Below are 25,474 nucleotides of genomic sequence, written 5' to 3'. Positions count from 1 at the left end.
ACATATATATATATATATATATATATATATATATAAATGAAAATGTATTAAAGTGTATCATACAGAAAAGCAGCAAAGAACAAGCTTTCGGGATCACTGTAACAAGCCACGCAGTTCCTCCCAACAGATCTGAGAAACAACCCTCAGTGTCTCACTGCTGTCCACCCAAGACGTGAACATGGCTGCCACATGACAACTGGCTGAGGTCAGATTTTTGTGAATGCTGCCAGAGAAGGGAAACCACCTGAGATTTAATGCTGTTTACTTGAGAATGAGAGGACAATATAGGGCACACACTGAGCTGAAATACTCAACATACCTTCCACCTACCATTGTAACACACAAGCTTTCTTGGTGCTTAGAATGACTTGGTTTTTTTTTTCCACAGCAATATTAGCAAACAATCCATGTCAGCCATCAGCAATTTACCATCCACACTGCTACTGAAGAATGGTGACTTGAATGAGAATGCTCAATTTAGTAACTTGCACAGTGATTAAGAATGCACAACAATGAACATGAAAAAAAAAGAAAAATATGGACTATTACCCAAATTAGCCCATCTCATATTAACTGTTAGCTTAATTTCTGTAATTTCGATTTCATGTGACACCGATAAAAGCTGCTAAAACTTTATCTAATGTATGAGAAATATCAGTGAATCTGTGACATCAGTTAAAATTGAAGTGTAGAGTCCACAGTGGAACTTTGAGAGAAACAGAGAAAGTGTTCTCAGAAACAGAGAAGTAACAATGAAAGCGAAAAGAGACGTGTTTGGTGAATTTGTATGTCTGAAACCCCTACTGAGATTAGATGGTAACATTTTAAAAGAAAAACCGAGAGAAGAGTCGAAAGTGAGACACTAGATATGAAAGAGTGCCATGCTGTGAACGATGGAGAGGGGGATGAAGGGAGGAAACAAGTGAGGAAAGGACAGAGACGACATGCTGGGAGCAGCAGAGGCAGAAGTGGAGAGGGAGAGAGATGGAGAGGGAACGCTTTAAAACAAAAGCAATGGCATGCTGTGATAAGCATTGGCCTAAAAGCTTGTCAAAATCTGACACTACTGGTGCAGTACAATGTTTTTCACTGTTGTCTACATGAATCCTTGATGGAGTCCTGCACAAATACTGAATTCAAATCTCTAATCTTTTGGTGTCTCCTGATTGGGAACTTCAAAATGATGAACTTCCCCAGCCCGACCAAGGGTGTCAGGTATCCAGAGCTATATCTCAATAATATTTAATACCTACGCTGTGTAAATCACAGACACTCAGGGACAATTTCTTTTCTTTTCTTTTCCCCCTTTTTGTTCTCTTAATTTCTCCTTCTCAGTGTCTTATAATCTTTCTCTTTACCTGCCCTCACTCTTTCAGTTCTCTCTTCTTACCAGGGGTCAGTGACACAGACAACACCAGTTTATTACTTTCCTACACAAACAATCCAATCTTTGGATCAAAGCATATTCTCACTTCAGCTTTAAGAAATAATCTTCTCTTCTCATTAAAGTGGGAGCAGTGCTACTTTAGAAGCAGATTATTTTCTTGAATAATCCATTCATCATTTGATCTGTAAAATGTCAGAAAATACTGAAAAATGCCAATCACAAAGCCCTAAAGCCCCAGGTGACGTGGGGACAGACAAAAACCCAAAACGCTCAGTGTGTGATCACATAAGACAACTGAGAAGATGGAGGAAGAGTTTGTTTGAAAAATAACAACCAACCAACTTTTCCTAATCATTACAATACAACCACACCAACTCTGTTTTCATCATTAGCGTCAGATTGTTACTTACGCACAAACACACACTGCTCCTTGAAAAATTCGAGTAAACAAGCAACAGATAAAGTAGAGAATGAGAGACGCCCATGCAATGTGGCGTCACTGACCAAAGCCATCAGCAGCATCAAGGATCAGCCCACATTCAGAAATATTTCAAAAGAAATTCCACCTGCTCTCACCCATATGAAAAATTGAGGACTTAATGACGAGTAAGTGAAAAGAGACAGAATGAAGGTTTGTTACCTGCTCTGCTGTGGAGTCCAGAGGCCTTACTGACACATCGGCACTCCGCTTTCTGCCCGGCTGGTCCTGCTCAGGACACACACACACACACACACACACACGGTTGAAAACATACAGCCACATGGTTGAATTAAGATGTCTGGACATCTGCCTGTATATTCCATGACACTGATTACTTTTTGTTAAACCCTAACAACTAAATTCTACCTTAATTCCAACTCCAAAATCTTCTCGTTCCACATTGTTGTGTTCTTGCAAAGTCCCCACAAGAACTGAATAGGTAATATACACGCCACACACACACACATTTACACACATGCAGGCTTGCTTTAATTAGGGTACACTCAGGTCTTGAGCAGAATTCTGAGAGGTAGGAACTAAAATATTCAGAGTGTGCAAGATGGCATGGAGCTTTTAGCCAACGCCCTCAACTCTAAATATTTCATTATGACCTCTTTTTGAATTTCTCCTGGAAAATCCAAATGTCCAAACAGTCAAAACTGGATATTTTAACATTTACAATGTTTAATTGGATTGACGCTATTCAAATATTTGCGATGGTTGCACCATTGCCTTTAAATTGTGTTTTTTCAGCTTGGATCTGAAGGGTCACATTCAACAGCACTTAAGCTGAAACGGCAGCTTAACTGGATCACAAACCTTCCATGGTGTTTGTACATTTGATAACAAACTTAAGTGCCCTCTGAGAAATAATCCAAGGTGAGCATTTACACAGAGGCTCAACCCAGAATTTAAATGAATAGCAGTGAATGTATAGGCCATCTAGCACCTGATGTAAATGCGCAGTGAGTAAAGGGAACTTTGGTGGTTCTTAAAAACAAACAAACAAACAAACAAAAACACTGTAATTCACCTAGAAAGCAACAAACACACATGCACTAATATTCAAGCAACACCCTCTTTGTAACAGGAAAGCACAAGGTTTGTGGGAAATGCAGTCTGTCTGCAAATGTAAGACAAATGATCACAGTTTCCATCAAAGTCTTATCTATAACTTCATTAAACAAAATCACCTGTTTAATTAGGGTTAGGGTTATAATAATTATTACTATTATTCAAGTGAATACCATGCACATGTTTTATTATGAACCAAATTTGTAGTAATTTGCAATGCATGCCTTTTAAGTGTTTTAAGTCTTCTGTGGATTGCTTTTACTATTAAAAATAATCTCTACATATGACAGCATAAAAGCAAATCCTGAGCGTGCACGTCTATTAGTGTGAACCAGCCTCAATTCAAGCACTTACACAAACTTGCACCTGGCTGCACCAGGTCTTTATAACCACAGTCTTTTGCTCTTTGCCACAGAGCAACACTGCCGGTGCAGCTTGGAGTTCAGAGCAGCCACACAAGCTGTTCTGTGAAGGTGTACTTGGCAACAGCGGTACTTTAAGCTAAATGCTAACATGCTCACAGTAACAGTGTTATTGATGTTGTTATTGATGTTATTAACATGTTGATGTTTGTCAGGTATCATGCTTACCATGTTCCCCATTTTAGTTTTGTGCGTTAGCATAATAGCACGTTCTAATTAGCACACAACATAAACCAATGCAATGGAGTACATGGAAGTTCTGACTGGATGAAGGTGCTAGGTGAAAAGTTAAGGAGACACCAAAGTTGTTACAGTTCATTCTGAGGGATCACCAGGATCAATGTCTGTCTCAAATTTCACAGCAATCCATCTGATGTTTGAGACGTTACACTCAAAACCACAAACGTCTACCACAGATGACCTGCTGGTGGTGCAAGGTGAAAAATCTGTGCCAAATGTCATGATAATCCACTTGACAGTCAAGACTTTTCACTGCAAAGCAAAACTGTCCGTCTGTCTGGGGATCACCAAAGTCTTTAAACTTGAATGATCATGCACAAGCTGAGTAGTTACAGGTTAACAGCAGCAACCAGTTTAATTTGCAAGCCATACTTCCATCCATCTTTTTCTCTATAATATCTTATCCTTTTGATGGTTGCAGGGGACTGGAACCTATCCCAGCATGAAGGCAGGGTAAACCATAGAGAGGCAGCCAGTCTATCAAAGAGAAGTCACACTACCTGCTTCTGCAAATGATAAAGTGATTGCGGGAGTGGTTTTGTTTAACACAGAGGAGTTGTGTAATTCTACCCCTGATCGCTGACTTTCCCCATCGAGTGTGGAGATTCAAACCCTACAGTCACTTGAACACTTCTCTAATCTTTAAGCCACTGACACACCACTGAAACACATGTGATGCTTGCCAAATCAATCAGTGTGTGAACTGAATGGAACCAATCAGTTCAGAACCTGCACCCGGCAAGCTCTTCATCTGACAAAATACAAGACATCACATCACACACTCACTGAACCTGTCACATTATTAAATGCAAATGCATTAAAACTTAATGAAGCATCAGATAGATCCATTACGCAAGCTGAACTTAATGACTAAGAGGCAATCTGTGTAATCAGAATCTAACACGTACAGATAGCTCTTCGCCACACACACGCAAGCACACCAAATAGACATATAATATAACTAGACAGATATTAATAGCATTGAAATACAGTGTCTTCTACATGAAGAAATCACAGCCACTAACCTGCTCTGTGATGTTAATGTACACCTATTGAAACTCACTGGTGTGTGGGATAGATTCATCAAGCATGCTTTAAAATTAATGACTAAAAATGAATCTGCAATAGTAGAGAGAGCTATGTGTCTTTGTTTAAAACGACTGGAATTGGCAGAGACACTTCACCCTGTCTCAGCATACTTTGTCAAAGGTGTGCATACACACACACACACTAGTGCTACCATTGCTCTGTAACTCTACTACTTTCTGTTACAAAAAGGTGACGTGACGTTTTGAATTAAGTTTTAACAAGGTAAAAGATTTAGGGAAATGCCTTCTTCTAACTGGAAACTGTAGAACAGAAACAAAGCAAAGGATTTCTGAAAATTCAGTCTCCAAATAATGTACAAAAGCTTTTGAAAGTGCTGTGAAATGGTAACTTCCTTTATATATATGAGCCTCTTCTTTTATATATATTTAATTCCTCAAGATGTCATTCAACTGCACTGGCATACCAAAAGTCCTGTTTGATGTAAAGTTTGAGAAAAAATGAAATCTCCCGTTTCTTGTATTACGAAGGGATTAAAGTTGATGGAAATGTGTCTGAAGGGTCACTTTCCATCTCATACAGTTTTGTTCTGAACAGTTTATAATTACAAAATGTACAGATCCTTGTCCTTAAAAAACTCTCTTCTGGTCCGCCGCATCGAGGAGAGAATGTTTTTATCACATGGGCGACACAGGCTGACAGGTGCAACCACTACATCAGTGCAGCGAGCATCAAACACACCTTGAGCTTACAAGTTCTTGTGTTAACTCAATGCAGCATCAAATATGAATAGAGCCTAACACACACATACAAACAAGCTGCCTTGGTGTTTCACACACTCACCTGCCACAAGGTATTCCTTCTGGAAGGTAACTTATTTTAGTCTAACATCAACTACATATTCCTTTCAATCTAAAGAGATGACATGTTTTTTCATGTGTCTGAGTGACACATTCATACAGGTCTCTTATCATTCAAACATGACATACTGTCTCAGTTCTCATGCAAGCATTTACAGTATAAGTGTTATGTAATACTTGCAACGCAGTCGGTTCATTGTGAAGAAATTTCAGAAAAAAGTTCAAAAGTTGCACCGATCAATATTTTTCTATGAACAATGGATGTGTAATGTAAAATGAGACACTTGTAGTGTTGCAACCAGCAACTGTAACTCCGAGCTTCCCCCTTAGCGTCTTTTGGCACATTGTGTTGGTTTTACGACTCACAACTTTTTTTTTTTTTTCACTCTGACAGCCCTCATCAGCGTTTTTAAAAACACAACAATCAGCTGTTTTTGGTAAAACAATGTAGACACACACAGACTAGTTGTCCAGCACCAAAACAGCACTCAGACAAAGTTAGCGACCGGCCTGTAAACACACAGAAGAATTTAGCTGCTGAGGAGCCAGATATTTCTCTCAGCAGATTTCTGAACTTCCCTCTATTTCCAATGACACTCAATGAAGTGGAATCCACTATTTAAATAACCCAAAGGTTAGGATTACTGCATTTCCAAATCACTGCCCTGTCTAGTAACGGCCAATACAAAGTCAAAAGTTTATCTTTACCGCTCTCCTGTCGCTCCTCCTGTTTCTCTCATCCAGTAAGATTCTGTTATCATGGAGATCAGACTCATCTCCGAGCAAGATTTCTTGAAGCTCTGCCCACTGAAAGGCACAGTCTGTCAGCTGCCGCCTCTGCTGCTGCAAACAGAAAACAAATTAACATTACAGACAGTTGCAACAGTTGTGGTTAATGTGGGTCAAATAATATTCATTCAAAAAAAGTTTCCAGGGGTGAGGGTGTCAGAGCAGTTAGAGTGGGCAGAGTAATGATGTGACTCAGCAGGTGGAAGGTGACACCCAAGTTCTTCTTGGAAAGATGTAGCTGATAAAAGCTGGTGGATGTCAACAAACTCTCCTCTTTTATTTTGTTATTTACTTGTTTTATTTCCAGCCGCACTTTTGCCTACTTACTGACCTATAAGTGCTGAGTGAATACAGAAGGAAAAGGTGAGTAAGATTTACTTACATCCTCTAACTTCTGCCGTTGCTCATGTTGTTGTTGGATCCTCTTCTGTCTGTCAGCCACTAACTGCTGCTTGTATCGCTCCTGCTCCACCAGCTGCTGCCTGTGCTGCTGTAATGCCTGCACATAAGTTAATATATGATCACATTTTTAACAGAATTTGAATAAGATTATACAGACGGCCTTTCACTCTCTGAAGTCTTTGATTTAAGGGTAAAACATGTTGAGTTCACTTGGCTGTTAACTCGGCACAAGCAAAACTAAAAGTGAATCTTGTTTGACTTTGATCCGGTCAGTCCTGTTCCAGCTGTGATAGGAGGCATTTATACCTAAAACCTTAATAAGAATAATGGCTAACTGCTGAGAGTGAAATGGGATTAGAGCTCCCAATGGACATTTTGGAAGTATCTCCACTTTTCCAACTAATTTGAAAAATTCTCTCACTTGGCCCGTTGATCTATAAATTTCTACGACACTTGATGCGGGTGATAAAAGGCTAAACTAAATGAATGAGATTAATGAACCTGAACTTGGTGTGCTGGAAGTCACACCACTGTTCTCTCTACTACTGCCCTTACTGTGCCTACTACTACTGCTAATACTAATTATATTAATAATTAGGGCTGCAAGTAAGAGTTATTTTCTTTATTAATTAATCTGCTCATTATTTTCTTGATTAGTGAAGTGAAATAAATGTTCACAGTTCCTTACACCCCATGGCAATGTCTTCAATTTGCTTGTTTTGACAAAGAAAAACAGCAAAATGTCACATTTGAGCCAGAAGATTATTTGCGATTTTTGCTCGAAAAATAACTGAAATGATTTACTGATAAACCAAATAGTTGCTGATTAATGTTTTGTTTCCATCAACTAATCGAATAACTGACAAATCGTTTCAGCTCTGCAAAATATTAAAACCAAAAACAACACCAGTCTGCAAATGAACCTGAAACATACCTGTTGTCTTTGTTGACCCCCGCCTCCGCCATGACCTCCGTCTCTGACTCCTTCACGATCTTCTGTCTGTAAACGAAGAAACTCCCGCCTTAACGTCCATTCACCGGGAACATTCACGATGGAGCTGAGCGAGAGAGCGAGAAATGGTGTAAGTGATAAAAACGCAGACAGCTATGTACTGAAGTACCAAGAGAAAATGGGCACAGCTACACAGATACACACTTAAAGCTCATCCTAGGAGAAAGTGCTCAGTTCCTAGTGCCATCTGCTGTTTGATGTCCGGGGACAGTAACAGAGAGGCTAGTGCATCTGTCCTTCAACATTAAAAACACACACATGCCCCGCAGTGATTCATCAGCAAAGAGTGCACTGAGCACTGAAGCAGAGGGAAAGCTCATAGTGAGATGAGTGTTAATCTACTGATTAAGCACGACAATGATCATGACAGCGACTGCTTGCATGTTTACCTGGATTCATCAGCTGTGCATGCTTCACACCATATTGCTGAATCTGTGCATCTGAAGGAGTTTATCAAATTAACGTTTCTTTCTGCATATGGAAATCTGCACCAACTGCTGTGGTTCGAAATTAATTTTCTACTGCACAGCTGAGCAATCTCACGTTATACACACACCCTGTGATCAGTGCCTTCAACAATGTATTTGTGCCGTGGCGTCTGGTGGCTGTAATGTAAAGGTGCAAACCACAGAGCCACATAATTGTTTGGTTTCCAGCCAGGGGCCCCTTGTTTCATGTCCCCTCTTCCTCTGGCCTTGTTTCCTGTCGTTCTTTGACTGTAAACTGTCAAATAAAGGCAAAATGCCAAAACAATATTCATGACTAGTGTGAAAAGACTTTTACCTGGGTTCTCCTTCCTCCTCAGTTACCTCGTCCTCCTCCTCTTCACTGCCACTGTACTCATACTCTGGACCCTCTGAAAGAGACAAAGAGAGACAGAGAGAGATAGAGAGAGAAAATATTACAATTTATAGGGTTAATTTAATGTTATTAGCAATTCTAAAATAAAAAATAAGTTAATAAAACCAAAAAAATCCAATTTCTCCTCACAAGGAACTGTATAAATGGAAACTTGATCTTTTTTTTTTTAAACAGATAATAGACAGTTAATCGCTTAGCGGTGATAATGGATTAACAATTAGGTAATTTTTTTTCCAAACTAAACAAGGTAAAAGATTTAGGGAAATTTTTCTGGAGTTAATTGATTATTTTTTTCTAGTGTTAATTGATTAATTGTGAAAATAGCTGTCAACTGTAGCTCTCATAGGTACAGAGTGGTTTTAATTATGTGAACATAAGAGCAGACAACCACCAGCTGCAGAGCACTTGTGGATTGTGTCCCACTTCACTCCGATGTCCATGTTGATCCTGCTGCACATCTGTATGTGAGACTAGCAAGTTATCTACTGTAAAATGACGCATTCAGTGTTGTCAGAAATGAGGGATGGTTATGGGTGGCGCTTTGGGTGAACACTTCTGATGTGTAAGCACTGGTTTGGGTATTCTCCTCTGGTTTTCTGAACCAGCCACTGCTTCATTAAAAATTCCTCCATGCCTGCCATCTTAGCTTCTACATCGTCTACTGGCAGTAGCAATTTTGTCATTATCAAAGCCACACAAAAGTACAGTGTGGGCAAACTTGGGCAATAAGAAAGTAAATGAGAGTCTTGTTTAGTGGAAGACATCTGGGACAGAGATGTTATACTGTAGCATGGCTTCAGAACAGCAATGCTGAATCATCTCAATCCTGACCCAACGCCTGCACTAAAAAAAGTTCCTCTCCTTTCCACATACACCTCCTACCATGGGACCCATAGCACATGCAGATTAGAGTAGGTAGTGTCAGACAGCTGAAAATAATGTCTTTGTTTTTAAAATGCATATTAGTTTTTTATTTGTTCACACCGTGACTATGCCAGTAGAGATAGTGACTGTGGCCACAACAAGAAAATCTGAGGGGGGGGGGGGTGGCCCATCTTCCACAGGACATAACAACATTTGGCCGGCATATGGTGTGAAAGTAGCTCGGGCTGACTTGAGCATTTACTCGACACGCCGTGTGCTGCCATTAACATGCTGAAAGGTAACACAATACAGATGCGTTTGCTCAAAGCAGAAAGAAGGGCAACTTCTTTTGCAGTGGTTGGAGGAAATCTCTGCTCTGCTGCTCTGATGTCATGTTTGAAAGTTTTGGCCTTTGTTATGTCTTTCTGAGCCAAAGTTGCAGGAGGAGAGTGCATTTCGAGGGTTAATGGCTACTTTTGCTGACTGAGAAGAGGGCAACTGTTTTTTTTTTTTTTGAGTGATTCATCTTCCAAAGCATAGACCATCTTCGTCCAAACTACGCTCTAGGGTTGTCTGAAAATGACACATCCTTTTTGCATCACGTCTGGAGCACAGACATTTTTTCCCCTCTTTTTTTATGCAGCAGAGTTTGTTTCCCACACACACACTTAAGAATACCAGCATTTCTTTATTCTGGAGGGGCACAGGGGCACACTCACACACACAAATCTGGTCTTGAACACATTGCATATACACACGCACAACACATGCAGCATGCAGAAAGTCTACCAGTCATTAGTGTGTTTTTATAAGCTAACAGAAGATTAGTACCAGATGGCCGTTCTGTTTCCTCCTTCCTTCCCCTCAGCTTCTCTCTCTCTCTCTGTTCTGTTTCTGTCTCTCACTCTCTCTTTCTCTCTGCTGATATCATTGTCTCTTCTGTCTCTCAGTTTGCCAAATGAAGATGAATAAACCTAAAGGACAATACAACAATTTCTTACACTGCTTTGAGTATCCACTTGAGAACAAAAGAAAAGCCAAGTCATAAATATCTCTGTCTTCTCTACCCCGCCCCTAACTCTTTTTCTCACTGTCTGACTGCACATATTGGCATCACACATTCACCACATGCAACTCATCCATAGTAGAATGAATCTTTGGGAGGATAAATTGATCTCATACTGTACGTCTCTCTGCCTTCCTGCATCCCTCTCCATACTCCTAATTTGTTTTTGTCTCTTTTTCCACCCCCTCTTTCTCTCTTCTTCCTCCTTCCTTTCTGTGTCTGTTGTGTAAAACATTTGCCCCAAGTGAACGTAGAAAAGAAGAAAAGAGGAAAGGTCAGCCGTGCCTTTTGGCTCGACCCAACATTCTCCCTCTCTCGCTCTTTGGTTCATTTTGTCTGGCCGCCTCACTGTCACCCTTCCTCACTTCTCTCCATATTCAGCTCGATCAAAATATCTGTTTAACTTCAAACGGCACAAGAGGGGAACCTGTTGTCTAGCCAGTACTAGTCTATCAACTAGTATATTTTTAGAGATGTAAATATATGCATATATCATCTAAGCACCTCCATAACTCATTTCCTTCCTTAAAACTTTTTTTTTGGTTTCAGCGCACTGCAGTAACAGTGAACACGTTTAGGAGTTAAAAAGTGTCGATTTACTTCAGCAAAATATAAAGACAGAGCAAAGTGGAATATAAGCAAAAGAGATTGTGTAAATTGTGTAAATTGCGAGCAAAGCCAGCAAAGTAGTGAAACATTTCCATAAAGAGCATGCTATAAATCAGAAATGCAGTGTTTGTGACAGCCTGAGCAAAGCAGCTGCTGAGGCATCAGTGCAGCTGGTGCACTCCCTCAGCTCCAGTGTGTTGGTGGTTGTTATTCCAACATGAGAGGCCTGAAACCCACCCAATTCAGTCAATTTGAGAAACATAATGGAAAATCTACTCTAATCTAGTTTGGTTTTAATAAAACTGACACAGAAACTATAATAGAACACAGGATTTGATCTTCAATGCATTCATCCATCAGCTGCACCTGTTACTGGTTTATTTATCGCTTTCACTCCTGCTCACCTTTCTCCCTCTTCTTCCTGGTTCTGTCCAGGTGATCTTTGAGCATGATGCGAACTTGTCTCTCATTAGCCAGGTCTCTGATGAAGGCGTGTCTCAGCAGGGTGTCGGTGGTGGGTCGATGCAGATGGTTCTTGACCAGACAATTGTCAACGAACGACAAGAAACGCTTCGACCTGTGAAAGGCAGAAGGAATACAGATGGAGAAAGAAGGCGGTGGAAAGGGGACAAAAATTCATCATCTCCAACATTTTTCAGATCTGCCACTGAAGTGCCCATCATAACTTTAAGCTTTAGTCTGCATTGTACTTACTCACTTTTTTATCATCATGTTTAATCAGACTTTTGCTTGTTGTCGTGCAAAGAACTCTGTGGCTAAATGGCTTGATAAAAGCAGTGTATAATCTTATGGTATTTCAACTGTTGACAAAATCCACTTCATGTGTAACTGGAACAGGACTAGTCATTTTCCATTGAAGAAGTGTTACTTTAGCATAAACAGGAACATTGTTAAAAACAAAACAAACTGCAATCCAGAGGTATTACACTTAGAACTTAGTCAGAAAACAAAGAGTGGACAGACATAATGTGTGAATCTATTTTCAGTCCAAATCACATGAAAAGACATAAAAAAGGACACATTTACAACAATGAAATGCAACAGACTTGTGGTACGGAAACCAGCAGGTTCATTGTTCAAACATATTAAAATCAATGACAGCCTCTATAATAACCTGCCACAAAATTCTTAAATATTTTTAAACTCACCTATGCAAGCTAGTAGTGACTTGTTGGAGTATTACTGAAGAAAATCCTGGCAAAAATGTTGAGCTGAAGTTTTACTCAGGAAATTACTCAGGTCCACATACAGAAATGCTCCCAACACTTCAGAGGTGTGTTGTCTGTGGTCTAAGCTCATAGAAACTAGGGAAGGAATATGTGTTGCTGCTTAGTTGTCAGGATGCCTGGCGCCTCAGGGAGGCCTGGAGGTAGAAGGACTGAAAGGCACTGCGTACCCCAGGCAATTGGAGCCATTAAAAGCTGTCCTATTAACTGGGAATTATTTCTAATGGCATTAATACTGAATGAAAGACAGCATGAGTTCAACTACAAGTTCAGTCTGCTTATTCATTATATATGGAAGTGGAGGAGCATGAAAGAGGGAGAGAGGGATGAATAATATCATCATCATCATGTTAATTCTAAACTAAACTCTGATTAAGATTAAAAATGGCAGAAACAACATGCAGTATATAACAAAACCTAGTACATCCCTGATCAACATCACTAAATTGTTCAGGAATTACACATCCTGTCTATTTAATACAGTTTGATTTGTTTTAATCCAAAGCCCAAGAAGAATAAAGCCAATTAATTTGAAAAAGAGATGTCTGTCTAATGAAACTACTATGAAAGGTCCGCTGCAGTACATCCTTCATACTTTAATTCCTTTATTTTTTTTTTTTTTTTTATTTTGTATGCCCATTTTTACTTTTGATAACACATTCAATCCTCCTGGACATGGCTGATATCAGTCTTGCTCAAATCTGTGGAGCAATGTCCTGCTGTTCCTCACAGATGATTCATTCCAGCTGCTCTTGGCTGGAGGGGTTTTGTTGTTCTACCTTTCACTTTAAAATACTTAATTAAAAGATATTCTTTTGGATTCAAGTCAGAGGACGGACTTGTCCAGGTCATAGTTTTCACTTTTTTCTCCTTTAAAAACTCCAGTGTGATTTTATCTTTAACTTTAGGGATCATCGTCATGTTGGAAAATTTCTCTCCTGGAAAGCTGCTTGAGATTGGGAGTCATCTTTTCATTCAGTATTTGGCCACACAAACTTGCATTCATAGTCTATAAATGTCATCGCCTCCCACACCTTTTTCACTCATGAGCCCCCATATCAGCACATTTCCACTTCTTGGCATTATGCAATCACTGTGCTAGTCCCGGCCAGGTCCACACCAAACACGCTGGACTCCATGTGATCCAAATTAATTTATTTTGTTTTATCAAACAATGTGCTGCCAATACAGTTTGTTATATAGTTTGCTATGTAATAACCTTGTTCATGCGATTAGCCTCAGGTGTAATCCCTTTTGTTTGTATGTCTGGACATGCCTGAGACTCTGAGCTTTCAGTTTCATAGTGAAAAGTGAGTGTTGGGATATCTTTTGGCTGATTGTCTGGGGCATAAAACCCACAACAAAGACCACTTTCAAGCTGTGTTTTCAGAAGAGAGAACGCTGCCCTCTACATCCTGTTGTCTGTGTGTGTGTGTGTGTGTGTGTGAGGGACTGTGTTCACAGGCTTACCATTTCTTTGATTTAAGTTTGGGTGGAGGGTTTCGTGGGATTAAAAACAGCGCTCTCATTGGATGCATGTCACACAGAGCTATGAAAAGAGACAGAGGGTCGGAGTTACAACGACAGTATGTCTATTAACAACATCAGTCACTTATGTGTGTACTTATAGGTGAGTTTCCCACTTACGAGGGGCTCCTTCAGCCATTTCCAAAGCGGTGATGCCTAAAGACCAGAGGTCACTCTGAAAATGAGAGATACAGGAAAGGGTTAAGACTGGTGCACGCACAAAGCTTAGCTTGAGCTCTAGTCATATCCTGTAAACTCTGGATGCCCTTGTTTAATTCAAACAGTAAATCAGTTTGTGCATAGTGTGAGAGTATAGATCCAGGGATTACAAAAACTATTTCCAAGGCTTCAAGCCACACTTCTGGCATTTTACAAAGAATCAGTGGATTCCTTTCACTGATTTCAAAAGGCACTGTGTAATTATTTCCAAAAAAGGACCGAATTAGCTGAATTTCCATTTAAACATGTTGAACTATGATATATCTAATCAGTATGGGTGAATGGAAACTTTTTGATGAAAATACTTGCTTGAAAGACATTCTGTCGGTAATGAAATTCTTTTATGAATAATGATGGAAATCTTTCTGCTGAATATAAGGTGATGAAGGCCTGGGCCGCATTTACTGTAGACTTGGCCATTTCCTGTCTCTTTAGTGGACTGGATAGCTACGAGAAATCAAAAAAGTGTAAATGCATTAAAGATGCATTCAAGACAAACTGAACCCTCATGAGACGTATTCTATCTATCCAGATGTAAATGCATCTGTTTCTCTAAGGCACATACGTAATCTTTACTCCTCCCATGAGTAACTTTATCTGTAAGAGGCCTGTGTAGACTATACAGAGTCTTTCCTCTTCTGATAATGGCAGCTGAAGTTACACTTAAATCAGCTGTTGTTCTTCCTGTCTCATTGAAGTGGCAGGAAGAAAACAGCTCCAGTGAATCAAACACATAATCACACAGACACCATAGCATGCTGTCGTAGCATTTATCTGATCCCTGATCAGTTCAACCACTGAAAGATCTGCATGGGTGAGAGAGAGCACTGCTGGTCTGTATTACCGGAGATGAGCACAACTTTAATTTCACTTGTGGTCCATCAATGAGTCATCAATGTGTTATTACTGCAGCTACCGTGCTAGCTAAACTGTTATTGTTGTAACTAAACAGCTCAAGTGCCTCCAATTTTCTTCTTCTGGCATCAATGTAACAGCATCTCAAAGCAAAGTTTTATGCTTTGAGCCTATTTTCTGTGTGTTGTGTGATAAGTGTGTGTCCAACTGTTGTGTGTACAATTCATCCCAATGCTGTTTCTTCCATATTTGTTTAGCTGTACGTGGTTGATTAGACGATTTACATTTCTTAGTTTTTAGCTTCAGACATCACATATGGTCTGCATTAACTGATACTTGAGAGCAAGAACTTTCACAGCACTAGTCAGTGTTTGACATGCTCTTCATTTTTCTGCTAGATGCCTTGTTTTTATATTCATGAGTCACCCGAGCTGATGGGAACTAACCCAATTCCCAAGTTATTTTTTGCAACGTCTCAAGAGGCCACTAAAAATTTCCCTGAAGTTGGCCAGAAACACAACTATTTCTGTGACATTAAGTACCCTGTAGTCATATGTGGCATCGGGGTTCTCATCACAAGCGATGACCTCTGGAGCCATCCAGTACGGTGTACCGATGAAGGTGTTCCTTCGACCGATGGTCTTGTCCAGCTGAGCTGACACTCCAAAATCAACTGAAACGTAAAAATGTAGGACAATCTCAAGTCTGGAAAACGGCCACAAGCTTTGCTTCTCTGAGAAGTGTTTTCACGGTTGTGTGATTTATTCATGTATGTATGACTGTGATTGTTGTACAGTTCAGCCCGGAGCGATGCGCATGTGTTTGAGAAACCACAGTGTGGAGATGTGTCATACCCAGCTTGACTTCGGCATTCTCTGTGAGCAAAACATTTTGTCCTTTAATGTCTCTGTGAATCACATGATGGGCGTGAAGATGGGAAAGACCCTGGAAGACAAACATACACACACATAAACACACACACATACACAAAGAGTCAGATGACTATCACTATAAATACAAAGCGACAAACATTGTCTTCAAAGAGTACTTGAATTATGGGTCTATTTTGAAGGAATACTGAATAAAGAGTGGAATTTATTTCAAGCCTGTTGTACTGCTTCTCCTTTTCAAGACACTTATAAATAACTTTTCTTCAGGTGGCAGAGTGGCCTAATAGCAGTGGCACAGTTTGAATATGTGTGCGTCTGAGTGTGCATGTGTGTGTGTGTTTGTACTCTCGCTTCTTCAAAGGAGGTTAAGTAAACAGAGGAAGTGAGTCCTATTTCAGACAATGACTTCATCATGCTATGCTGAGTGTCTGCATGAGTTTGTGTGTGTATGTTGAAACAATGGGGAGACAGCATGGCTGACAGCGGCGGAGAAAACACTGGCGATGATCCAGGACCCTTTGTCTCTCAAGCTTTAACAACAACAACAAAAAGAAATAAATAAGTAAATAATCTCCATTCCATTTTGTCCTTGATAGTGTCAGCATCAAGGACAGATATGTTGGAAGTGAGTTGATATAAGTTGATATATTGTGTGTGTAGGTCTGTTAGTAGAGCCACAAACACAAACACCAGCGCAGAAAGAAGGCAAACACCCAAGAGTCTTTCTCAGGACCCTGTGCTCTCCCATAATGATAACCATAACATCTCACAGGCATGTGTTTTAAACTGGCCTTTTAACTATATACATGAAAAAATAAATCAATTATTCCCTCCGAGTCACAGTGGGAAAACATGACAGAGATGTTGATCCCCGTACATGAAGAAGCATCAGTGTCAGTTTGGCTCCTTCTCTTTGATGTTTTGGCAAAGAATCCAACAGTAAAAGAAGCATCATGTTTCTTATACGACAGCACCGACTCACCCGCCCTCTAGTTTACATCCACACACAAATTACTACCTCTGTTTCTACCAGTGCAAAAAAAAAAAAAGGGCCTTTACCGTAACAACAATTCAGGAAGAAGTTCATTTGCGATTGTTTGTGTATCTTGTCTGAGTGTTTGTGTGAGTTATTTGAAGACTTCAGCAGTTAAAATGCTGCATCACATAAACAATAAAATGATGGGTATTTTTGTGTTGGTATGATACAGAACATCAGGTAGATGTTCTCATCATGTGTACACTCCATTACAGAGTTTCAGAGTGAGAAAGCTTAGTTTGAGTACAGAGTTTGTTTTCTTAAAAAAATATTATAACTCAAAAATGACACGGAAAAATGAACATACATGCTGTGGTATGCATACTTGCGAATTACTTAGACCTTACCCTGAGCACCTCTCTGCAGATGTAAGCTATCCAGTCTTCTTTCAGACAGTTTCCCTTGGTCTTCTTCACCAGGTCTGTTACTGAGCCGGCTCCACAGTACTCCATCACCAACTAAATGGACAGGTGGAGAGATGTCTATCACACACACAGGTATTGTACAAGCCAAAATAACTATTCATATAACTGTATATAATACAACAGAGAAATATGATAATTTCATATTATTTACATATATTTTTTCACTCAAAAGTAATAAGAAATAAAAAAGCAGAATGAGTAGTTTACAGACCCAGAGTTGGTGGTCCTGTCCAGCAGGACCTTTCTTAATAAAAGCTCCATAATAAGTAGCGATATTTCTGTGGTGGGAATAACTCTTCAACATGTTGATCTCCAGTTTTATCTCCTCTTCTTCCTCCTAAACAGAGCAACAGATAGAAACTCCAGGCTTATTCAGAGGTTAAAAACACTGTTTTGTGTATGGTTGATGTGCATTTGAACAAGATGTTAAATGGGAAGACAGCTTAAATAAGAGTACATTACATTTTCAGAACACAGAAGATGTTATTACTGGCTCTTCATTTAACACTTTGAGCTGTTTCTTCCTTTCAGAAATACATTAAAATACACATCAGAAATATGATAATGTTTAATCTTGTTTCTATAACGATGCTTAAATAAAGAAGTTGAAAGGTGGCCCTTTAGTTAAAAGCAAAAGTCCATATAACACAAACACGTACACATCCGGACGGACAGCATCTCCAATCAGACTGTCATGTAAGATAAACTTTCAGCCAGCTATTGGACCTTAATTCATCTAGTCCCAGTTCTCAACTTGGTCAAGGTTGGTCAATGTTATGAGACGCAAGGACAGACAGGACGGGCAGAGGAAACAGAGTGCAGCATTTTTTGTTTTCTTACTCTAAATCCCGGAAATGACTTGTGACTTCTCCAATGCACTGAACCTCTAAATCTACACTGGGCTGGAGGAGAAAGAGGAGTGGTGGAGGAGTAGTGGAGAGGTGAAGGGTGGAGAGTAGAGTTGGATGTGGCTGTTAATCAGAAAAGAGGAAACAAAAGAGAACTTCTCCCAGTCACTGACCTCCTTTAAATCTCCACAGGACAGGAGGGGAGAAAATGACAAGGCAGAGTTTGAACCTTCACCTCCATCTGAAGCACAAAGCCTCCTCCATGTGTCCACAGTCTCTCTCTATGTGTGTGTGTGTGTGTGTGTGTGTGTGAGAAGGGAGATAATAGCCAAGCATTTCCTGCTAAAGAGTTTGTCTGAAACGCAGAAGACCCAGAGTCCCATCAACAAAACATGAACCACGGCGTTCAGTGCAATGAGCAGATTTATGGTGATGTGGAAATTAGCATAAGGTCTGACCTGTGTGTCTCACATTTTTTTTTCCGACACAACAGAAAAAGCACTGAAACCACTTAACCCAGTGTTGCATTTAACCAGGTTGCTGGGGCTGCAACTAACAGTTATTTCCATTTTCAATTATTCTGCAGATATTTTTTTTTATCAATCAATTGATATAAATTTAAGAAAATGTTGAAATGTGTTCATCATCGCAAATTTCCTTAATTTGCTTGCTTTGTCCGACAACAGTCAGAAACCCAAAGATATTCAGTTTCTTATGACATAAAACAAAGGAGAGCAACAAATCCTTCTAACTGTGAAGCTGAAACTAACGAAGTTTGGTATTTTTTCTTGAACAAGACTGTGTGAGACTGTATTTAGGCAGAGCAGTGTATTGAGCTAAATGCTAACATCAGTTAAGGCTCCTAATTTTGCCATGGTAGTTTGCTAGCCTTTGCTAATTAGCACAAAACACAAAGTACAGCTGAGGATGGTGGGAATGTTTTTCAGGAAGTGGTTCATAAACCAAAGTTTTGGACAAATTCAAAATTTAAATTTTGACCTGATGATGGTGGTAAGTGCTAAAGCTTCAGAATCACCAAAGTAATTACAATTCACTCTGAGGGGAGCGTGAATGACTGTACCGTGACACCAAGTGCCTCCAAACGACTCAAACAATTAATCGGTTATCAAAATAGTTGCCAATTCATTTTCTGATGGTCAGTTGATAATGCTGCAGTCAAACACTGTTGTGCAGCATAATATCCCAGCATGCCTCACAATCAGTTTCAACATGTTAATAGTCTATATTTAACCCAATTTTACTTGCACTGATGCTCTACATGTGTAAACCAATATTCAGTAAAAAAAAAAAAAAAAACCTCCACACCTCAGCTATTTGTCCCCCTGTACAGCTGTAAGACCACAAGGCAGAACACACACAGTCACATCACCTCCCTCTTCAGATTAAATTCAAACTACAGCTTCTGAGAAGTTTGTTTACATCCTCAAATTGCTTTACAGTAAGATGAGTTATATTCATATTTTATAACACCAACACTATTCAACACTGTGGCTTTAAAACTCTGAAGCGAGCAGAACTTTAATATCAAGGAAATTTGTCCCAGAATCTAATAAAAACAACTTCTGGGTCAAAACAGAGGTATTGGTGGGACTTGGAGAACTGTAAAAAAAGAAGAGACTATTTCATGTAATTTAATTCTGTCAGGCTAGTGATATATCAAAGTAGATTTTTGTTTGATCCTGGTTGTGTGTCTATGCTTTAGGGAGAGAGTTAGGAGAGGTTGTCAAATGGATTGTAAAAGTTCCATCGTTTCAATTACCTGCATGAGGGGAGAAAGAGTGGAGCTGGGAAAGGAGAGAAGAGAGATGTGCAGCAAGGCTAGTGATTCAGTCTGATAATGAGTTTTAAAACCTTTTCACAGGTGCAAACATCGGCCAGTGCAGTGTGATACTGTTTTACTCGTTTCGAAGAAAAAGGAAGGAAACTCCTCCGTCATATAGCCTGCGTTCTGTCTTTTTTTGGAATAATGTCATTTGAAAGATAAAAGCTGCAACACAACAGGAAGAGAACAAAGGAGGAAGGTCTCAAACACTTTTTAGTGCCTTCAAACTAACCAACTAATTACACTCATTCCTGTGTGGTCATGACAATTTTGTAGAACTGCTTGTCTATCTCCTTTCTCTCCTCTCCTACCTCTCATTTTAACAGTTTCTCCTCTTCTGTCATCTAAAACACGAACACATCCGATATAGTTAAAGCAGAATAAAAGGCCAGTGTTTAGTGTTTTAACCTCCTGGACTACTAAAACACCAAAATGTGTAGAATCATTTTAGCAATCTTTCATATCATTGACTTCTCAATTCAGGTTGTCTGGCAGGTGTGAACTGACCTTCAGTAACCAGACGCCTATGACACCAGTGATGGTTTGCACTTCTGAATGAATGCCGCAGTATTTAACTGCAGGCAAAGATAGCAATATGAGGCTTAGCAGAAGAGGTTAGAGCTGGGGTTATTTGTGTAATGCAATGAAATAACATAGATAAACAGCCTCACAGAGGGAATCATCCAAATTAAATTTCTTGGGTGGAATCACTTCTCTTGAACCAGTATAATGCACTTCTCCGCTGTCCATCTGTCCATCCATTTGCACAGTGAGCAACACATTACTTCAGCCAGTGAGCTTTCGTTATGTTTCTATGCACAAACAGAAGCCGCCTTCATACAACCAAAAATCTTAAGCAGAAATAAATTAGCAACTAAATTTTCTTTTGACTTTGAGTTCACTTTTAAACCACTGGTAAGTTTCCATGTACAAGCATTTGTGTGGATCCCACATAGTAAAGAACTAGATCAGCTTGCTGTAATGCTCTCATGTGTGGGTCATGTCTGTAAAAAAAAGTATGTCACGTATAATTTACACTGAAAGAATGATAATTTATTTGGTTTGGTAACAGTTTAAATTAAAATAGTTCAAATAACACTTGATGTTTCACTTTAATATTCAGCAAAGATGAGAGGACAAACTACACTGAGAGCAGAGGTACAGACAAAAAGAGTAAGTGTGTGATTTAGTGAACTGCATTTTTACCTCTGTGACTTCCATGACTTTGATAGCTGCCAGCTGGCCAGTCTTGACATGACGACCCTGGTGGGACACATGAAGAATGAGTTAGGATCACAGCACAGATAAACCACTGAACACCACACACAAAACAGTGATTTCCACCAACATGCACAGTTTTCTTTTTCTTGACACACACAATAAAATAACATAGTAAAGTGCAGTGGACAGCACTCTAAACAACAGGTGTGAGTAGAAGTATCTTTTGATTTTATGGTGCAACTGGTGCCTAAAAATTCAAAAAACAATTGTGGCACAAGTAAAATTTGTGATAAATTGTGAACGGCAAGAAGAGTACAAATTGAGCTGTGGCTCTGCAAGCAAACCTGGATGAACAAGGTTATGAAAAAACTACAACTCTCTTCTTTGTGATTCCAGATATACAAATCTAATAAGTTCAAATATGATACCATCAATTCAGCAGGACTGCTTCATGCACAGCTGAAGAGTACCTTCTCAGATGCTAACAAAATCAGTACCCATGTAGTGACAAAAAAAGTGAATCATCATACACTGCGAGGCTCAGGTCAGTATTCTTCAAAGGTTCATGTTCATTCAATTATAAGTGCAGCTGTGTGAGTGAGAAAGACAGACAGGAACAAACTGTAAGAGACCAGACACCAAATATTGTATTATTTTATCTCCAGATTACAACGAGAACTGGCCCAGACTGGAATCTATTATCAGCCAAACGTAACATTTACACAAACTACAACGCAACTTCTGAGTGAACACTTGGATTGTGATATTATGTTCAATACTCATGGACAAAGATCGTCTATGTAATTTCATTTTCTCATGAGAGGCACCGTCAGAAAGAACAAGACAGGACGCAAGATTAGAGAGAGAGAGAGAGAGAGAGAGAGAGAGAGAGAGAGAGAGAGAGAGAGAGAGAGAGAGAGAGAGAGAGAGAGAGAAGAGGGAGTGAGCCCACACACGGAGTCAGAGCTGTGAAGTGCAGTCAGGTGAAAAGGGGAAAATTGAAAACCTTGTCATGAGTCAGAAAGCTGACAAGATACTAGAGAAGCTACTCTACAGGCCTTTAAGCTGTGATGTATTACAGAGCTCTGTGTGTGTGTGTGTGTGTGTATGAAATGGACTAGAGGGCATGACAAAGCCCACTATATTCAATCAGTCAGCTAATATTCAGGTATAGACAGAGGCTCAGAGAAAACCTGTGAGGCAAAGACGAGCTTGAAAAAGAAACACTACATGTTCAATATCTGCTTATTTATGCTTCATTTTCTCTGTTAAGCTAATTTTTTTTTTAGAAACATCATCTATCGCTTTTCCGGGAAATATTACTCACGGGACTGATTTCTCCATCATACAGTAGGCCATGGGACACAGCACGGTGTTGTGTCTAAAACCACCATTTCCACATCAGCAAAGTCTTTTGCTGGCTTTCTCAGTAGAATGGAGTAAATATGCAAAAGAAGCAAAGGGGAAGTTTACAGCGTGGGCATCTTGTGTATGGAAATGTGCCTCAGTCGGACCGTTCTAGGTCAAAGTGGCAGAAATCCTGAGTGGATGGTTTGGTTCAGCAAATGCTTACAGCACTTAGTTACAGTGGTTAGTGGGACAGAGGTTAGCCCATACAGGACTTCATGACTCTGTACTGAACTGCTCACCGTTTCATCGCTGAGTTAACTCTTGTAAGCATTTTAGAAGACCAGCTTATGAACCAATCAGTGTAGTTACCACATGAAGTACCTGCATGAAACCATGAAATCCTGAAATATATCCATGACACTTTGTAGGAATGTTTGTAGCAACAAGAAATACTATTTACACCATATTTACAACTACAAATATATGGTGTGTTCTCATTCTCAATTAACATGCATGTAAATGTTTTAGCCCTGAGAATAGGACAGTGGAATGCGAAGACGTGCCTCACAGTAAAGTTTATTGAAAATGTTGCTGAGCCAGCAGCTGTGAAACAGACTCCATGTCAGATAAATACCCAGCTGATTCTCTTCTCACGTATATGACACTTTTATATTGGATGTGAGATCTACTGTGGCAGGCTCACTGACCCCTGTTTATTCTGGCCTTCATTCTGTCCCCAAGTAAAGGACATTGTCTCTATAATTGTGGCATCTGAGCAGCCACTGCCCTGACTGTGATAAATAAGGAAATGGCCTTCCTGTCCCTTTAGACTCAGTGGTGTCTGCTGCCTGCGCTGCCACCACAACTTACAAACGTGAAATGTTCTACTCTCAGCTGGGCTACTTATTAACAATATGCAGCACTGGCAAACACACACACACACACGCGCACACACACACACACGCACGCACACGCACACACACACACACAAGCAGAATAAGGGAACACTACAAATATTGTGTCAGTGAAAAGGTTACTATAATATATTCATACATATGCTAATTAGATACAAGAGAGACGTTTATAATGCAGACAGCGAGGGGACAAATGAGAGAAACACTCTTACTGTATCTCTGCTACTCTCTGAAGTTTCTGTCTCACCCCCCCCCCCAACCCCCCTTTCTGTCTTTCTCTCACCCCCTCCCTCTTTCTATATGTCCCTCTACAGAACAGTCTGTTCATTACATATGTGTACTTTGTGCTTGGATGGACTGCATCGCTGATCAGCTCTCCTCTACAAACTGCACGTTTGTATCTGTGTGTGTGTGTCTGTGAACATGTGTCTGAGCTTGCACATTTTTGACCATTCACATGGAACTTTCACTGCCTGGCACTAAACGGTCAAAAGGGCTGGACTGGTTTCTATTATATTGAGAATAATGCTGCAAAGAGAGAAAGAACTGAGAAAATGAAGTTGCTCCCACCGTGTGTGTGTGTGTGTGTGTGTGTGTGTGTATGTGTGCATGTGTGTTCTCTCAGCCCACAAAGATGTATTTACCAGGGCAACTCAGGGAGAAACCACCTTGTTTGTTATTATTATGTAATTTAATTAATTCATTGAGCTGGGCCGATTTAGAACAAAATATAGACCACTGTTTTCTCATCATCAGGCCAACAGATTAACTGATATTAGCTTATCTCAGATCCATCAGCACTGTATGTGTTGGCTGAAAAGCAACAACAACAACAAGAACAAATTTGAAATCCATAAACTGATCAGGCTACAAATAATACCATCCAGTGCTGTTCCGTACACATATGTTACATTTAAAGGGGAGCTCCACCAGCTTTACACATCATGGTTGGTCTTCTCATCATAGGTCGTGCTCCTCAGTCCCTGAAAAGACTTGTACAATGTCTGCTGAGGCTCTGGAGGGAGCTTTTTAATGTCTGGGAAAATAACTCTGATTACGTCACCACTGTTACAGTATGTGCACTTGAGCTCAGAGACTACAAATTTTAACACAAAGCCGATACTACAAACTTTGGCTGTGGAGTTTGAGAAACGGGCATTTACAAGCCACGTTGGATCTAATGGAAAGACCTTATCAAGTTGCATTGTGGGACTTGTAGGATTCAGCTATTTTGGAGCTTGACACATACTAAGGAACAAAACTCGGAATATTTCAGCCTCTGTTGCACATGATCTCTGTTCTTCTTCCATTTGAGTTTTGCGGTTTGTATGGAAGCGCAACACTGAATCACAGGTATACTTCTAATTATAGTTTTTGCATTTAGAAAGCACAGTAAGGAGGACAGACACATCGGAGAATATTCCAAACATTGGATTTTCCCATATTCTCACTGTTGTCTCTCTCTCTCTCTCTCTCTCTCTCTCTCTCTCTCTCTCTCACACACACATACACTCCTGGGTAATCAGCACACTCCACAGCTCAAAGCCTCATGGGAGGCTGCTTTCCTCTTCTCTCTCTAGTTTTCATTTGTCTCTCTACCTCTTCCTTCCTCCCCCCTCCCTTCTCTGTCACTCTGTCTTTCACCTCTGCCTTCCTTCCTGTCCCCCTTCTCGCTCTCTCACTTTCCTCTCTCGCTTTCCTCTCCATTTTTTCCTTTGTCTCTGTCCTACTCTTTCTGTTTTACCTCTAACAAACACAGATGAGGCAATTTCACACAATGTTGGAGGATGTTTGCTGTCTCTCTCTCTCTATCTTCTGTTTTCTCTCTGTTCAAATCCCGAACCAACACTGATTAGGTTTGGAGCAAAGACTTTCATTTCAAAATAAAATAATATTAATTTCAATGTCCCAAATTTCAAATAATGTGTAATAGATCAATGGAAAAATGGTTTTCACACCACTGTCCATGTCTTAATATGAAGAAG

The 25,474-nt window shown here is 39.9% G+C and overlaps 1 protein-coding gene across 5 annotated transcripts in view; it reads right to left on the bottom strand.

The window, feature by feature from the left end:
- Positions 1 to 25,474, bottom strand: part of si:zfos-2326c3.2 (misshapen-like kinase 1) — a 55,969-nt gene that overhangs the window by 23,621 nt on the left and 6,874 nt on the right. For 2 of the 5 annotated variants that reach the window (XM_041047452.1, XM_041047455.1), the window contains exons 3-15: positions 21,211 to 21,267; positions 17,525 to 17,650; positions 17,236 to 17,346; positions 15,817 to 15,907; positions 15,505 to 15,635; positions 14,009 to 14,063; positions 13,832 to 13,910; positions 11,519 to 11,691; positions 8,498 to 8,570; positions 7,637 to 7,760; positions 6,683 to 6,799; positions 6,220 to 6,354; positions 2,028 to 2,096 (exon numbers count right to left, since the gene is read on the bottom strand). In XM_041047452.1, the coding sequence (XP_040903386.1) occupies positions 2,028 to 2,096; positions 6,220 to 6,354; positions 6,683 to 6,799; positions 7,637 to 7,760; positions 8,498 to 8,570; positions 11,519 to 11,691; positions 13,832 to 13,910; positions 14,009 to 14,063; positions 15,505 to 15,635; positions 15,817 to 15,907; positions 17,236 to 17,346; positions 17,525 to 17,650; positions 21,211 to 21,267 (1,341 nt within the window). The remainder of the gene's footprint in view (positions 1 to 2,027; positions 2,097 to 6,219; positions 6,355 to 6,682; positions 6,800 to 7,636; positions 7,761 to 8,497; positions 8,571 to 11,518; positions 11,692 to 13,831; positions 13,911 to 14,008; positions 14,064 to 15,504; positions 15,636 to 15,816; positions 15,908 to 17,235; positions 17,347 to 17,524; positions 17,651 to 21,210; positions 21,268 to 25,474) is intronic. The other 3 variants (XM_041047453.1, XM_041047456.1, XM_041047454.1) reach the window with 2 other exon arrangements.

The sequence above is a fragment of the Toxotes jaculatrix genome, chromosome 10, assembly GCF_017976425.1.
Source record: "Toxotes jaculatrix isolate fToxJac2 chromosome 10, fToxJac2.pri, whole genome shotgun sequence".
Lineage (NCBI taxonomy): Eukaryota > Metazoa > Chordata > Actinopteri > Toxotidae > Toxotes > Toxotes jaculatrix.
The sequence above is the reverse complement of the archived record's forward strand: the minus strand, read 5'-3'. Positions and strand labels throughout refer to the sequence as shown.